Here is a 16494-nt window from a genome sequence, read left to right as displayed (position 1 = left end):
TCCTGGATAAACCCATAACTTTTTGTACTTGAGATTGTTGTAGTTGCTTTTCTATATATATCTCAGGCTTTTGGCAGAGTATGGCATACGGGCTTGCAGGTTAAACTAAAGAAACTTCTCCCTCATCCGGACTATCAGTTACTAAAATCATATCTCACTGATAGGCATTTTATTGTAAATCAAGGCGATGAACATACCGAATTAAATCCCATATATTCAGGAGTTCCGCAAGGTAGTGTACTGGGTCCAGTACTGTATCTTCTGTATACGGCCGATCTGCCAACCACAAAAATAACTACTGCGTCAACATACGCAGACGACACAGCAATCTTGGCATCCCATGAAGATCCAGTCAGACCATCAATAATAAACCTACAAACTCACCTGGATCAAATACAATTATGGTTGAAGACATGGCGCATTAAAGTCAATGAAACAAAATCCACCCATGTAACGATTACCCTGCGCAGCAGAACATGTCCACCAGTGTCCAATCATCGTCAACTCCCCCACGCAGAGCAAGTTAACTATCTTGGTATGCACTTAGATCGACGCCTAACCTGGAAGAAGCACATACTCTCTAAACGAAAACAACTTCGACTGAAATTATATCAAATGTATTGGCTCATCGAGCGCAAATCCAAGTTATCATTAGATAACAAGTTGTTGCTGTATGAGTCTATACTCAAGCCTATTTGGTCATATGGAATCCAACTATGAGGTACCGCTAGCAAATCTAATATATCCAACGGTTCCAAAATAAAGTGATACAACGCGATATTCCTCTAGAACCTATAACGAGTGTAATTCAAGTGTTTGTGTGAAGTACTTCGAAAGAGTGTCAGTACATCCTAATGTACTCGCTAATCAGCTAAATATGCGACGTGATAGTGAAGTGCGTAGACTAAAACGTTTAACACCACCTGATCTGACATATGTAAACTTTAGAATAAGACTAATTAAGATAATATTTTATACAGAAGATCGCTTAATGAAGTGATTTTCTGGATGCCATGTAAATATAATATAGACATAAGAAATACTTATTGCCTATAGGGCAAATTGTGGAATCACAAAGAGAAAAAAAAAAGATTGTTGTAGTAGATGCAAATTTCGTCGCCAGTCAGAATTCGCCACAGAAAATTGTTTTTGAAACATAGATACTTTTTGGCCTATCCAGTAACGAAACCGCGAATTTGAAACAGTTGGAAGTGGCATTTTTATTACCTTTTTGATCTTTCCCTTCGCACATAAACGCCCGGAAACAGCTGATTTATCAACTGCTAAGCTGAAAACTATTTGAGAGTTGAATTTATTATCATCAAACTTTTTTGGTCCTTCAGTCTGCTTTCCATTGATGTTAAAACCGCCACTTCTAAATCGTTGAAGTTAAAACCGACAATTGATATATAATGGAAAAGCTTCACCATGCTTTTTCCAAAGTTCTTGATATGTTTTGGCAGCAGATTTATTCAAATCAAACAACAAAAACTGTATATATTGAATAATTCAATAATACTAAATGGAAAACTATCTTTTTACGTAGATAAATGTCAAAACCATCGAATTTAACAGTTTGGTTAGTTTGGTTACATTGTTATTTCACATTCTCGCCATATTGCTTGTGTATTTATGTTTTTAATACTTAATTATTATGTAACCACTTACCGTTTTTTACAAAGAACTAACAAGGTTTATAGATTGCTAATTTGGAATGATAAATGAATAAACAATTGGAATGTTTCGACAAAAGTTTAAAATAGAAATATATCCACTTTTAAGTCGATACAAACAAATACAGCGTGACAACTCAATGAGATAATTTGTAACCATTGGATGATATGGGTATTTACGGCGGTATATTTTCAACTTGGTCTGACATCAAAAGAAAAAGCTTTGTTTGCTTTTGCATGTTTAATGTGAAATAATCAAGAATGTTATTGCTGTTTTAATTATTTTCATATTCTAATAGGATATTTACATGTATATAATTAGTAATGAATTGGAGAAATTTCTAATTGATCAGCATATGTATACATAATATACAATAAGAAATATACATAGACCTGCAGCAAAATCAGGAAGTTGGCAACTGTGAAGTGACCAGAGAGAAATTGTAAATAAAATAACAGGGTGGATACCAGGGGACTAGTATGAAAAATGATGATGATGAAAAGTATAATCGGATGAAGTGAATCATTTCTTCGAGAGGCTGGCCACAGCAAATTTGTTTTTCTATTTTGATAATAGTCATATTCGTCCGATGCAAATAAATAAATATCAATAGTTTAATTCAAGATTAGCCACATGATGACTAAGATACTTCTGCTATGGGATTAAACCCCTGAACCTCTACTATATATTAGGTATCCAATTGTATTTGTCTAAACAATGATAACCTTCGTATAATCACCTATTAAATATCATGTAGATCTATTAAACTACTGCATTAACAAAATTCTTATTTCTGGTCATTACCGGTAATAAGTTTGTTCAGCACTACATTTAAAATTATTCGCGCCTACTGCTGAAAACACCTCCTTCTGAAATTTGCTGTGACGTTGATTGAAGGTCCTTCCTCCTCCTACTTAGTCTCTTCTTGTACTCATTCTCCTACCCCCGATCGCCATCCCTCTTTCTGTTTCTCCAGTACCTTCTCGACAATATCAGATTTATCTCTCTTCATTTATTCGCTATTTAATTCCCCAAATTCCTCCCCACCTGGATTTTCACTGCTTCCTTTCTTGATAATTCCCTCAATCTGTGCTCTAGAAAAGACCATCCTCCGTCTTTCAAAAGAGCAAAATTTGAAGTACTTTCCCTCTGTCCGAATATATATACCAAAGGCTCCAATTCCAGTACAGGACTTGGTCGTCTTTTTGTCACTGCAAAGGCAAACTTTCCTTTTCAAGCTCGATATGTAAGGAACAGCGAACAGAACTACCAGGCCCTAATATATGTCTCCATCCAACCGCGCAGAAAATGGCCCATCCTCTCTGACTCCTATACCTTACTGGATTACTTCCGTGTACGGAAATACACTCATCCACTAGCCTCTAAGTCCCTAATTCTTCTGCGATTTCTCTTCTGTAAAGTTTATCAGGTTGTCACCCCTGTTGAGAGCCGCACACTCTCAACTCGCTATCAATAATGTATGCATCCACACTGACCTATCTATAATATCATCAAAATATTGTCAAATGGATCTTTACATAGATAGATGGTATAAACTTTTTGGAATTAAAAGTGACTTTTTAAGTTTATTCTAGAGACTAGATTTTTAACTATTATTTTAAAGTCTATTCTAGATACTAGAGACTCTTCCCATGATCACATGATGTCTTCGAACACTCCAGAAAGCTGTGAATTCTGTGGCCCTTCCCCTGTATCTGTCCTTTATTTCTGGAGCAACTACCTACGCCTCTTTTCCACTCAGATAAGATTCGTGCTGAATAACTGCAGAAACGCCCTAGTTAGCGTTAATAATGATTGTTTTTTTTAATGAATCATTCCCTTAACCTATAATAATTACCGTTTTTTCTAATAATGTATTCTTCAACTGTTTTACCCCTAACCCCTTAATCACTCATTTTATCTATAATCCTTATAATTTTCTCTATTTGTCATATACTTTACCTTAATTTATTATATACATTTGCAATATTTAGACATATACACATTTATGTTTGTACATATGGTCACATGTTAAAAAATCTTATTTTTGAATGTAACAGGTCAATTGAAAAGAACCCGTAGACCCGCGACATATAGATGGCGCTACTAGAATTAAATCCATATCTGTTTTAGTTAACCATAACCTTCAAAAGATGCCTGTATAAATTTGACAGCTGTCGGGTCATTAGTGAATTATGGCACTTTGAGTTAAGCAACTTTTGTTATTGTAAAAAAATGGATTAAAAAGAATTCCGCGTGTTGATAAAATATTGCTTTTTGAAGCAAAAACTTGGCTTGATGCCGAGTTTCCGGACACTACCCCAGGAAAATCAACCATTAAGGATTGGTATGCTAAGTTTAGACGTGATGAAATGAGCACCGAAGACGGTGAACGCAGTGGTTGTTACCGCCCAAAAGAGGTTGTTACCGACGAAAACATAAAAAAACCACAAAATGATTTTGAATGGCCCTAAATTGAAATTGAATGAAATAGCAGACACTCTAAAGATATCAACTGAACGTGTACATCATATAATTCACGAATATTTGGATTTGAGAAAACTCTGTGCAAAGTGCGAGCCCACTTTTGACCAACGACGAGTTGATGATTCGAAACAGTATTTGAAGATGATCAAGCGTAATAAACCCGCGTTTTTGCGTCGATATGTGACAATGGATGACGTTCCATGTGGATGGAAACATGGCTCCATCATTTCACTCCGAAGTTCAATCGACAGTCATGGACTGCACTCGATGAACCCGATCCAAAGCGTGGGAACGCAACAGTCGGCTGGTAAGGTTATGGCGTCTGTATTTTGCGATACGCATTGAATAATTTTCACTGACTTCCTTGAAAAAGGAAGAACCATTAACAGCGACTATTACATAGGATCGTTGGAAGGACGAAATCGCCGGAAAACGGCCGCATTTGAAGAAAAACAAAGTGCTGCTTCACCAAGACAATGCACCGTGTCACAAGTCAGTGAAAACGATAGCAAAAATCCATGAATTGAGCTTCGAATTACTTCCTCATCCACCGTATTCTCCAGATCTGGCCCCCAGCGACTATTTCCTGTTATCAGATCTCAAAAGAATACTCGCTGGGAAGAAATTTTCGTCGAATACAGAGGTGATCGCCGAAACTGAGGTCTATTTTGAAGCAAAGGACAAATCGTACTACTAAAATGGTATCGAAAAGTTGGAGGGTCGCTATAATCAGTGTATCACCCTTGAAGGGAATTATGTTAAATAAAAAAAACTAATTTTGCCAAAAAAAATTGTTTTACTATGGTAGGCCGGGGACTTTTCAATTGACCTGTTACAGTGTTGAAAATAGATTAAAAAGAAATTAAAATGATCTCTCAAAATAGTCAAAATAAATTTTGGAAATGTTCAAATGGATTAAACCCCACACACCCACTGATGCGTAAAAATAGTATCTGGAAACAGACAATGTCCTAAACAATACATTTTGTCAATATGATTTCAAATAAAATTCATTGTTTTATTACAAAATCAATTTCAACGCCTAATGATTTATTTCCAGATAAGCGAAAATACATCTGAAAATATAATTAATCAGAAACATATTAGCCCAAACGAATGTTCCAACACTAATCGGATTTTTGTCCACGTGACTTGCGAGCCATAAAACCATATTCCCGGCCGAGACCGTTTCAGTATTTAAGTAATCGTTGCGCTAGTGTGGTTCGAGTTTTTCTAAGAGACAGTGTATCTCTACAGTGCGTATTGAATTATAACATTTTCGTTCATTTGGTGCTTCTTCATATTTCACACGACAGCAGTGTTATTTCACCTTTCTTTCATATTGTTTAACAGTGAGTTTATTAGTTTCTTATACTTAATTTTAATTAAGATAAATTTGTTAGGACGTATTTTTTTTGTTCCTTATATAATCAGTTTATTTTCAATTCAAGAAAAAATTACGATTTTAAATCTGCTAATTTATTAATAGCAACCAATTATTTTTTAAAACCTTATAATTTAAAGCCTCACACACTTATTTTCGGCTATTTTCCAACAGCTGAAATAAATGCTTTAAAATATCAATGATGATTTATTTAATAAAAATACTAAATTTTTACTGGATCTTTTAAATCAATCGAATGGATTTGATTGAAGTTTATAAGTACCTAATTAATTATATCAAACTTATTTAATTTTTTTGGGATAATTGCTGAAATAACCGTGTTTATTTCGGATTCCCTGTATGTATAATATTTTTTCGTTTGCTTGTATTTTTTCTGAGTGATTCTTTTGATACACAAGATGAAGATGCTTTGAGTGCTCTATTTTGTATTATTTAACAGCGAGTTTATAGTTTTGTTTATTTTATTTCAGTTAAATTCGTTAGGACGTAAACCTTTTTTCTTTATATTATCGATTTTATTTCAATTAAAAAACAATAACTATGATATAAAACTAGCAAATTTATCATTTAACAAAAAGCGCAATTTGTGCACGTGACTAACGAGAATTAAAACTATATTTCAGAAAGAGGCCGTTTAGTAGGGGTGTCGGTCACCGAGAAAAATATCAATATTTCGAGATATAGATATTTTAGAAATTATATCGATATTTTTTCGACATTCCTACCGTTTATTATTTAAGTAATCGTTGCGCCAGTGTGGTTCGAGTTTTTCTAAAAGATATAGGGAGATATGTCTGTAAAGTGCGTATTTAATTATTACATTTTCATTCATTTCACCAGTGGTGGCGCCTCTTCATATTTCACACGACAACAGAAAGCTGTTATTTCAAATTTCTTCCGTCTTGTTTAAGAGTGAGGGTATCGTTTATTTTACTTTATTTTAATTAAGATAAATTTGTTAGGAAGTAATTTTATTGTTCCTTCTATAATCGGTTTATTTTCAATTAAAAAAAACTGCCATATAAAATATGCAAATTTTTTAATAGTAACCTATAACTTTTTAAAACTATATCAATTTCTCTAAGTCTCATACACTATATTCACACGCTGTTTTTCAACAGCTGAAACAAATACGTAACGATGACTTATTTAATAAAAATACTAATTTTATTGTATCTTTTAAATCAGTCGAATGGATTTGATTGAAGGTAATAACTATATAATTAATTATATCATACTTATTTGATTTGTTTGCGTTAATTGCTAAAATAATTGTGTTTATTTCTGATTCTGTGTTTATATACAAATTTGTTATTAAAAAGAAATTATATTTCTTTAAACTATATCAATATCATTTTCACACACTGATCTGTTTTTTTTTGACAACAGCTGATATAAATAATGACTTCAATTAATTTAACATTCATTAATAAAGAATTAGATATTTTAAATGACTGGAATGGATTTCATTGAAGTTGATATCTATTTAATTAATTATATCAGTCTTATTTGATTTTGACACCGACTCTAACAAGGGACCATACATTTCATCAAATGAAATTAAAACAGAAAAACCGAAACTTTTGCGAACTAGCATCTGGCCACACTTTAATATTGTTAGCAACAGCAATATGGGCGCAGCAATCCTTAAAGAAATAAAAAAAAATCAAATTTTACCAACAAATATAGATAGGGGAAATATAACAAATAGATGGCGCTACTAGAATTAAATCCATATGTTTTTAGTTAGCCTTAAGCCTCGAAAGATACGTATATAAATTTGATAGCTGTCGGATCATTAGTTTGTGAATTATAGCATTTTGAGTGAAGCAACTTTTGTTATTGTGAAAAAAATGGGTGAAAAGGAATTTCGCGTGTTGATAAAATATTGCTTTTTGAAGGGAAAAAATACAGTTGAAGCAAAAACTTGTCTTAATGCCGAGTTTACGGACACTGTCCCAAGAAAATCAACCATCAAGGATTGGTATGCTAACTTTAAACGTGGTAAAATGAGAACCGAAAACGGTGAACGCAGTGAACGCCCAAAAGAGGTTGTTACCGACGTAAACCTTAAAAAAATCCACAAAATAATTTTGAATAACCGTAAATTGAAATTGTATGAAATAGCAGACACTCTAAGGATATCAACTGAACGTGTACATCATATCATTCACGAATATTTGGGTATGAGAAAGATTTGTGCAAAGTGGATGCCGCGCGAGTTCACTTTTGGCCAAAAACAACGATGAGTTGATGATTCGGAGCCGTGTTTGAAGATGATTAAGCATAATAAACCCGAGTTTTGCGTCGATATGTGACAATGGATGAAATATGGCTCCATCATTTCACTCCGAAGTTCAATCGACAGACATCCGAGTGGACTGCACACGATGAACCCGCTCCAAAGCGTGGGAAAACGCAACAATCGACTGGCAGCACCAAGAACGGCCGCATTTGAAGAAAAAGAAAGTGCTGCTTCACCAAGACAATTCACCTTATCAAAAATCCATGAATTGGGCTTCGAATTGCTTCCTTATCCTCCGTATTCTCCAGATCTGGCCCCCACCGACTATTTCCTGTTCGCTGAATGCTCGCTGGGAAGAAATTTTCGTCGAATGAAGAGGCGATCGCCGAAACTAAGGCCTATTTTGAAGCAAAGGACAAATCGTACTACAAAAATGGTATCGAAAAGTTGGAGGGTCGCTATAATCAGTGTATTCTTGAACCAAAAAAGGGAATTACCATTGAAGGGAATTATGTTGAATAAAAAAACCAATTTTACTAAAAAAAATTGTTTTACTATGGTAGGCCGGGGACTTTTCAATTGTCCTGTTAGATAATGGACTGGTACAAGTTCAGGTTAATATAGAAAGAATAAATCAGTTCAAATGTTACACACAAAACTGTAGACTGTACCCCAATAACAATAGATACATCAGATTACATAGTAAGTTACATCATCGAAACTAGCGATAAAATAAAGAAGAAAAGCTAGAATAATATGGCACAAGACCTGTGGACAAAATAATTTAACTTAAATTCTATTTTAATTTTAAACGGCGATTATTCCAATTATTCGATTAAAATTGATTGAAATGAATGAAGTAGGCAAGACGAACGACGTAAAAACATGAATTATTCCCACATCTGACTAATGTATTTCAACTGAACGATATAATATAATCAACAATGGTGCAACACCTGTTTATTCGTCCGAAATGGCTTCTCCGGTGGCAATTGACAACATTCTCAATCATTTGCGTTTAAAATATTTGTAATAAGATAAGTTTAAATATAAATATTATTAATCACTTATTCAGCTTGCTTCTATTTTAGTACTATGATCATGAAATAGTGGAAAACACCACGATAACACTGCCTTCACATAAAGCATTGATTTTTTTTCAGCAAAAATGTTACTCAGCAATTCACAATCATCCTATCGCCCAGATTTATCTCCGTCCAAACTTCTTACCGGTCCCTAAATCAAAAAAAAAGCCCGATTCGATACATTTAAAAAATTAGCCGAATCCTTTTAATTTCTTGTTTCTAAAGCGTCACTAAATTTTAGACAGCATAGAAAGATAAAGTGAATAAAGATAAATATACTTTAATAACTAATTGACACAAATAAATATATACATGTTGAATATTCGTCTTTATTTAACGATTTAAGTAAATATAATCTAAGGTATAGTTCTTCAAATAGAACAGCCAATGCACATCATAAAATACCTCGAATATACTGCAGAGTGCAGTTTGTAAAAGCATACATTCGTTTTAAGCTTGAAGCTGATTTTCCCTTCTCATTTTACCCTATTTAAAGAGAGACAGAATGCTATCTGATGTGTCAGAACATATAACGAACCTTATTGGATTTGTGTCGGTACAGGTCGACCCTGTTGTCAAATGCCCTCAAAATACTTCAAAACGTTAGTAATAATAATTAGAGCCGGCTTGGTTCGAATCCTGCTGGGGCCTGGTCGTAAATTTATGTTTGTGATTATTTTACTACGGAATGGTTGAAAATTGATTCAAGGTGATACAGTACGTTTTTTGTGTTTTTGGGGCAAAACTTATTGTTTCTAGAAAACCTTTTTATTTACAATGCGGAAGCAGAGGCAATCATAAAAATTGTGAGTTACATAATAATAATACTGTTTCATTTGTCATTTTTTCACTTAAAAAAGCATTTATTGAGAAAAATTAGTACAACATATTTTTTTTAATTAATTACATCTTACATTAAATATCCTTAGTACAATATTAATTTACAAATTAATGTACTACTAATGTTCTTGCTTGTTGTACTTGTCTTAATACACAAGCAAGGCGAGTACGGGATTAATACATCACTATGTATTTACCAAATTAAAATAAAACTGAACTACTTAATCTAAAGTTAAGAATACACTTCACTAAACAAGTTCTTGTGGGTCGGTTCGCTTCAATCTTCTGATTTCCTGCGTGCTGTCCAGTAGCTGTATTACTTCCACGTTGCTGTGATTTAGCGACCTTACTTCGTGTTTTAAGACGAAATCTTGGATCACTTTGTGCATCCATTTGATTTCGAGGTTATCGTGCTTCGTTAGTTACGTAGCGATAAGCATCGGTAATTAGTCGTAGAACTTTGAGTACAACCTATGTCGATCAAAATATTTTTCATCACTTCTTACAACTTTTTCCCACCTTTCTGGCAACATGGCAATACGGCGTCGAAATACCGATGTTGGTTTGGCAACGATCGAATCATTTTAAACAATGTGTTTACCAAACCAAACCTAGATCGATTTGAATAAATGGCAGTCAGAAGGCACAATGTGTGGTGAATATGATGGGTGCTATTTAAGCTGAAACAGTGTATTCTTAAAAACTCTTGCAACGCGTGGCAGAGCGTTATCATATGCAAGAGGATGCCTTTACGTCTGGTACTCGTTATTTTTAGTTTATTTTGCATGAATACATCGTTCAATTGACATCCGTAGATACATTTCGTCTTGCGTAGACATCAGTGTGCATTAAGAGATTCATTTTTAGCAGCTCATAATACAGTACAACTTGACAGATCCCACAATATGCACCGTTTCAATGTCGATGTAGATGACTTTCCTGGACTAACTCATAACTTTTTGCGCTTGGGATTGACGTCGTAGATCTGCTTTTCATCGCCAGTCACAATAAGCCACTTTGTTTTGCCTGGCAAGCAATGAAACGGCGATATTGAAACAGTTCGACAAGACATTTTCAATGAATTCGTGTGTTTACCATTTTTTCCTCCTTTTGGATATTTCTAATCGCAAGTAAACAGTTGATGATTCACCAATTGCTAATATGGCCGAAAGTTCTTTAAGATATTGTGCTAGGTTTTCATCCAATAAGTCTTGCATTTTATCGTCATTGGTCTTATTTTGTTATCAAAGCCCTTTGCTCCTTATACACTTAGTATACATTAGGGTAGGTTGTTTAACAGTTATGTACATTGATACTTAATATTTTCATCAATAGATATCGCTGATGAATATACATGCAAGCACTTAAGATTAATACATACCAGTAATATTATATTTCAACATCTAAATGGCAGCATCAAAAGTATTTATGTGTTGTTGATATATGTCTTTTGCACTGGGTTGGGTTCTTCATAATTCCCATGTAACTTCATATTTTTCATCAGAAACTGCAACCTGTTAATACATCGTCTATTCTTGTCGAACATACGAACTTACAGAACAATCTTTTTAACACACTCTATGAACAATAACACTAACATTGATTTATATATTGATATATATCTATTCATTGATATATATATATATTCAATGATATATATATATATATATATATATATATATATATATATATATATATATTATGCAAATGCAATTTATAATTTTATGCAAATTTACGCACACTAATTTTGTAATTTTTGGTATATTCAGCATTCATATTTTACTTTCTTTACCACCTCTTGAGCTATGATTTGCAAAGGGTACTTTTAACCTGTCTTGGCAATTTTGTTGAAAATTATCTGTCATTCAACACTTTAGCTGTAATTGCCATTTTTTGTGACTAATTTTATTTTAAAAGAATACAATAGCTCTATTGTTTCAAAAATGTTTTTAACTTAATTTATGTTAATAAAACTACAAAACTTAAAAACGTAATTTTATTCCAAAATATATGTTTACTCAAAGTTACAATTTTTGCCTAGAAAATGATAAACAATTCAAAAATGTAGAAAAAAACTAGATGTCTGCTTAATCTCTAGATGCTTCTAATATCTAATAGTACTTACCCGGTATACCGGAAAGTTATTACCGGTTTCTCTAACACATGATCAAACTTCCAAGTTATATATATTATATTTTGTGAAAGTAACACCGTCACAGATTTAGTTATACGTCTGAAAATGTTAAATGTGACCCAAGAAACGATTAGCGACCGATTACGAGCAATGGGGAAAATACAAAAAATGGGAAGATGGAAAAATAGTCTGTGAAATACTGCTTCAAAGATATACGGAGATGTGTCGAATAGTGACGGGTGATGAAAAGTGGATTTATTTTGAAAACCCTAGGCATAAAAATCATGGTTATCACCTGGCCAAGACCAAGTTAGCTCCAAGGCCAAATCGTTTTTGGTGGGTTCTGAGTGGCGTGGTGTATTACGAAATGTTGAAATCTGGCGAAACAGTTGATAGCGACCACTACCGGCAATAAATGATCAATTGAAACCATGCATTGATCGAAAAACTTCTAGACTGGATCCGAAGGCACAGTGAAATTATTTTACAGCACGATAAAACCGGTCAAGGAAGCGTTGATATTACTTGGTTGGAACATATTATCACACTCGCCATACACAGAGGACAGTTTTTTTGGGATGGCATCCATAAATTGCCTTAAAAATAGATAACAATAGAGAATCAAATGGCCAATACTTTAAATAAATATATTTTTCCATTTTCCTGAAAATTATATAGTTTTTTTTTAGAAAAAAAAACGGTAATAACTTTCCAGTACCTCTGGTATATTTCAGCAATTCGGCAAATTGAATAGATGGATTAAGGCGACAACCGATCGGTTTACTCGATATCACTGGTAAAATAAATTTAATTATATTACAAGTTCGATGTATCAAGCGTTGTCATTGTCCTTCGTCAACATTATGCCGTTATTATTTTTAAGAAACAAGTAAAATATGAGGGAAATGTATTAAATATGTTTTTATATTCGATAATTCCTTATAGTCAAGGCTTAGCTGTAGCGTATTTAGGACATTTTCTATAAATAACAGCTATGTGTTCATTTTAAAATATCTTCAATTCTCCTAGAAGGTTTATTTATCGGAAACAATAATAATAACACGTCGTCACTAAGTTAATTGATGTAACAACATTAATTAATAATGTTAAACGATTAGCTAAAAGTAGGCTATGAATGCATAAAGTGTAATTACCGACAAATCTCTTATCAGTTTTTGTTTGTGATAACAAAAACAAAATAATTATTTTTTAGTGTTTATTAGTACTGTGCCTTATTTATTTTGTAATTATAAATTGTCTGAATATTATACTAAATAATGATTTTCCTTTTTTTAAAGGCTTTATAATATGTAATACGTGTTATTCATGTTAATATTTCAATGTTAACGTTTGCTCTTATGTGTATGCAATATCATATACATAGTTTGGTAACAAGAACATGTTTAGATTAGTTAGTGACTTAAAGAGTCGGTTGTTTTTCAGTAAATAAATATGACAAAATTGTCAAAATTATTTCTAAAATTGTTTGTATTTTTTTGCAGATATACGTTAACCATGAAGCCTCAAAGTTTTAAATTGGCAATGCCCTTATTAGGAATGTTGCTTTGGGTTCTGTCCATTCACGCCGGCATTTTTTCCGACGCTAACAGGCAGCGTTTACCCTTTCTCGAAGGTAAGAGACATTGTTATCAGACAGACAGGTACGCTGAGCCGATCGTATTTATTAAAAAATTTCGGTCGTTTTCACTTAAAACTGATGTTCACCGAATTCACAGAATTATTTTGTTGTCAGTATACACGAAAATTACTATTACTACTGACCGCTCAGCTCAGTCTTTCAATGGGAACGCTTTTTCCTTTATTTTTGCCTTCTTTTTTTTCTGTGTGTTCGCTTCACGGGAATCAAAGAACAACTAGCAACGATCACGATTTCGTTATGGTTCTTCTTTGTGTTCTTATATTTACAAGCTTGGTAGGTTTGGTATCGAAACAAAGGTACCAACCAGAAAATTTATTTAGTCCTATTATTGGGATTACTAAAATTCATTTGGCAGAAATAAACCCACAAATAAGTTTTATTTTTCGAATCGTGTTACAAATTAATTCACATAGTAAGTAATTGATTCATCACCATCTATTTTAAAATATATTAGTGCTTCTACCAAAATTTAATTCTCTCATAAAACTTATTTGTGTATCAAATAATATTCAGAACCATTCGTTTTATTATGCTAGCGGCCTACCAAGTAGGAAAAACAAAACATTAACATTTTAATTACACTTATTATCGTTTAATGCGAAACAACGAAATGTATTCGATGAGTTCTACAACCGTTCTCTTTTAGGCTATATAAGAAAAAATAATAGACCATTTTTTAATTGATGATAATATAATTAATCCATCCTAAAATGGATAAAAAAATAATCCTAATACTACCTAATATCGAGGTAAGACGTTTTCTTTGTCAAAGAACAGTACATTTACAGAAAATTAGGTGACACAGCAAGGCACATTTTTATACGCTTGATGACGGGTGTTTCATTTATTACCCCAGATTTAGTTGCTAATTTTAACAAGAATAAATAGAAAAAAAATTCACAAATAGTAATACAATAATAATATATTATAAAACAAAATAAATGAAACATCTTGTTTGTAGGTATACATACAGCTCGTAGAAGGTGTGCTAATTCGATATTTTTTTACTGATGATTTGGTGACTGGAATTGTGTCTTTGCTATTTTTAATATTTCATCCAATAGTTCCATCTACAAAAGTTTCCGAAATAATTTAAGGCTTAAGACTACTCAAAGTAATCCGCTTAGACGTCGTATACTTCTAGTACCATTCCGTTTTAACTTCTTCAAAGTGTTAATATGGCGTTAAGTCGGGACTAAGACTTGTAAGACGAAACAGCATAGTAATATTATTTCGGAAATTTTTAAAATGGGACCTTTATATCTTCGATTCAAAAAATCATAAAATCTTGAAGCTAATGTCAATTAGATACAAAATCCTTTGTAACAAATGTTTGGTTTATTCTTGCAAATTATAACGATCTAAAAATAACAAAGACTATATAAATAACTGATTAGGGTTCGGATGTAAATATTCTGTCTGGTTTGGGATGAAATTTTCGTAGGTAGATTATTTAAAATGTTACTGTTTAATTACAATAAACATATCGCGCATTTTGAATTGCTAATAGATCTATTTTAAGTATACGCAAATAGCTTTGAAAGGCAAATTTTTCATTAAAATGAAATATTTCTAATCATTTAAAAATTCACATACTGCCATAGTTTTTATCATTTTTTTTAATGTTTGTCAATATTTTATTTCATAATGGATCTATTAGCAATCACACCAATACCTCGGTATTGGACGTGTCCTGAACTGTGTGCTGGACCCTTTTTGGCCGGTCGAGATTTGCTTGACTTGCCAAGTCTGTTCGCAGATTTCCGCCATCCTGCTGGTGAAATCATCCACGCTAAGAGAGAAACTAATATGGAAAAACTCCTAGGACGTATTACTCAGAAAGATTTAAATAATACTGTTGATTTCGCTACAAACGTGATAGGATTTATGGAAAGATTAGAGAACAACCTTAGGTGGTCCGATATCAAGGTAATGATGAAATTGAACCAGCCATTAGTTATTTGTAATAGTATGAGTCTGATTTGCAGGTAAATGATGGAACTCCATCTCATGGGATGCTAATTTCATTTGGGCCAGATGAAGAGGCTGTTAAACGTGGAAAAGATGGATTTATTTCTCTACAGGCTGCGAGTCAGTTAGTGAACGAATACTGTAATAGGTATAGTATATTTTGAATTTAAAAAGCTTTAAATCCCTTTGAACAATTAACTTCTTAGCAGAATATTTAAAGAGAATCTAGGGGCGGTAAGCTATAGAGAATGTGCAAAAATATTGTCCCGTTTCAAATTCCATGGTACTGCCCTTGATCAAACCTGTAAGGCACTCAGCAGACCTTGTCAGGATGAAGAATACAATTCGCCATATCGTTCAATAAACGGTAGTTGTAATAACGTAGAAAAGGCACACATCGGAGAATCATTTACTGGGTACATTCACCGAAAACTTATTGATGCAATAAAGTTATACCGTTGAAATTGTAGGTTCGGTAGGTTATTGGATGCGGATTACTCAGACGGCATACAGGCGCAGCGACGATCTGTTACTAAAAGACCATTACCAAATTCGAGAGAAATCGTGAACAAGTTGGTCAAGTATGACGCCGTCCCCTCCAATAAACATACTATGGCTTTGATGCAGTGGTCTCAGTTTATGGAACATGACTTAAGTAGACCGGCAACAGCGGTTGCCAGTGAGTAATAATATTCTCCCAAAATAAAAACAATTGACAAATATTTTGCTCTATTGCAGTTCATACTGACAGTCCTATCGAATGCTGTAGTCGTGATGGTCAAAACCTTTCTCCTAGATATGTTCATCCATTCTGCTTACCAATTTATGTATCTCAGGATAAAAGTTATTCGAAGCAAGGGGTGCATTGTTTGAATTTTGTTAGATCAATCCCGGCTGTGCGATCCGATTGCAGTTTTGGAGCCTCCGATCAGGTTAGCCTTTACCTACTACGATATTTGACCTCGTTACGCGTGTGTTCTAAATTTGCTTCAG

The 16494-nt window shown here is 33.3% G+C and overlaps 1 protein-coding gene and 1 long non-coding RNA gene across 14 annotated transcripts in view; one reads left to right on the top strand and one right to left on the bottom strand.

Annotated features, from left to right (window-relative positions):
- LOC143195704 (salivary peroxidase/catechol oxidase) overlaps nucleotides 1-16494 on the top strand; it is a 63962-nt gene that overhangs the window by 44835 nt on the left and 2633 nt on the right. The window contains exons 1-7 of one of the 13 annotated variants that reach the window (XM_076403115.1): nucleotides 5251-5513; nucleotides 13373-13503; nucleotides 15290-15459; nucleotides 15519-15649; nucleotides 15711-15917; nucleotides 15972-16180; nucleotides 16240-16433. In XM_076403115.1, the coding sequence (XP_076259230.1) occupies nucleotides 13386-13503; nucleotides 15290-15459; nucleotides 15519-15649; nucleotides 15711-15917; nucleotides 15972-16180; nucleotides 16240-16433 (1029 nt within the window). In that variant the 5' untranslated portion in view covers nucleotides 5251-5513; nucleotides 13373-13385. Of the gene's footprint in view, nucleotides 1-5250; nucleotides 5514-10317; nucleotides 10495-13372; nucleotides 13504-15289; nucleotides 15460-15500; nucleotides 15650-15707; nucleotides 15918-15971; nucleotides 16181-16239; nucleotides 16434-16494 lie in introns of those variants that run through there. The other 12 variants (XM_076403112.1, XM_076403110.1, XM_076403108.1 and 9 more) reach the window with 12 other exon arrangements.
- On the bottom strand, nucleotides 5406-8299 carry LOC143195713 (uncharacterized). Its single transcript, XR_013005585.1, has 2 exons — nucleotides 7811-8299; nucleotides 5406-7635 (listed from the first exon to the last, which is right to left on the bottom strand). It is a non-coding gene; the product is annotated as an uncharacterized LOC143195713 (long non-coding RNA).

This window comes from Rhynchophorus ferrugineus, unplaced genomic scaffold, assembly GCF_030347505.1.
Source record: "Rhynchophorus ferrugineus isolate W39M unplaced genomic scaffold, kcgeb_rfMv2 rfM4, whole genome shotgun sequence".
Lineage (NCBI taxonomy): Eukaryota > Metazoa > Arthropoda > Insecta > Coleoptera > Curculionidae > Rhynchophorus > Rhynchophorus ferrugineus.
This window is presented reverse-complemented; position numbering and strand designations above follow the sequence as displayed.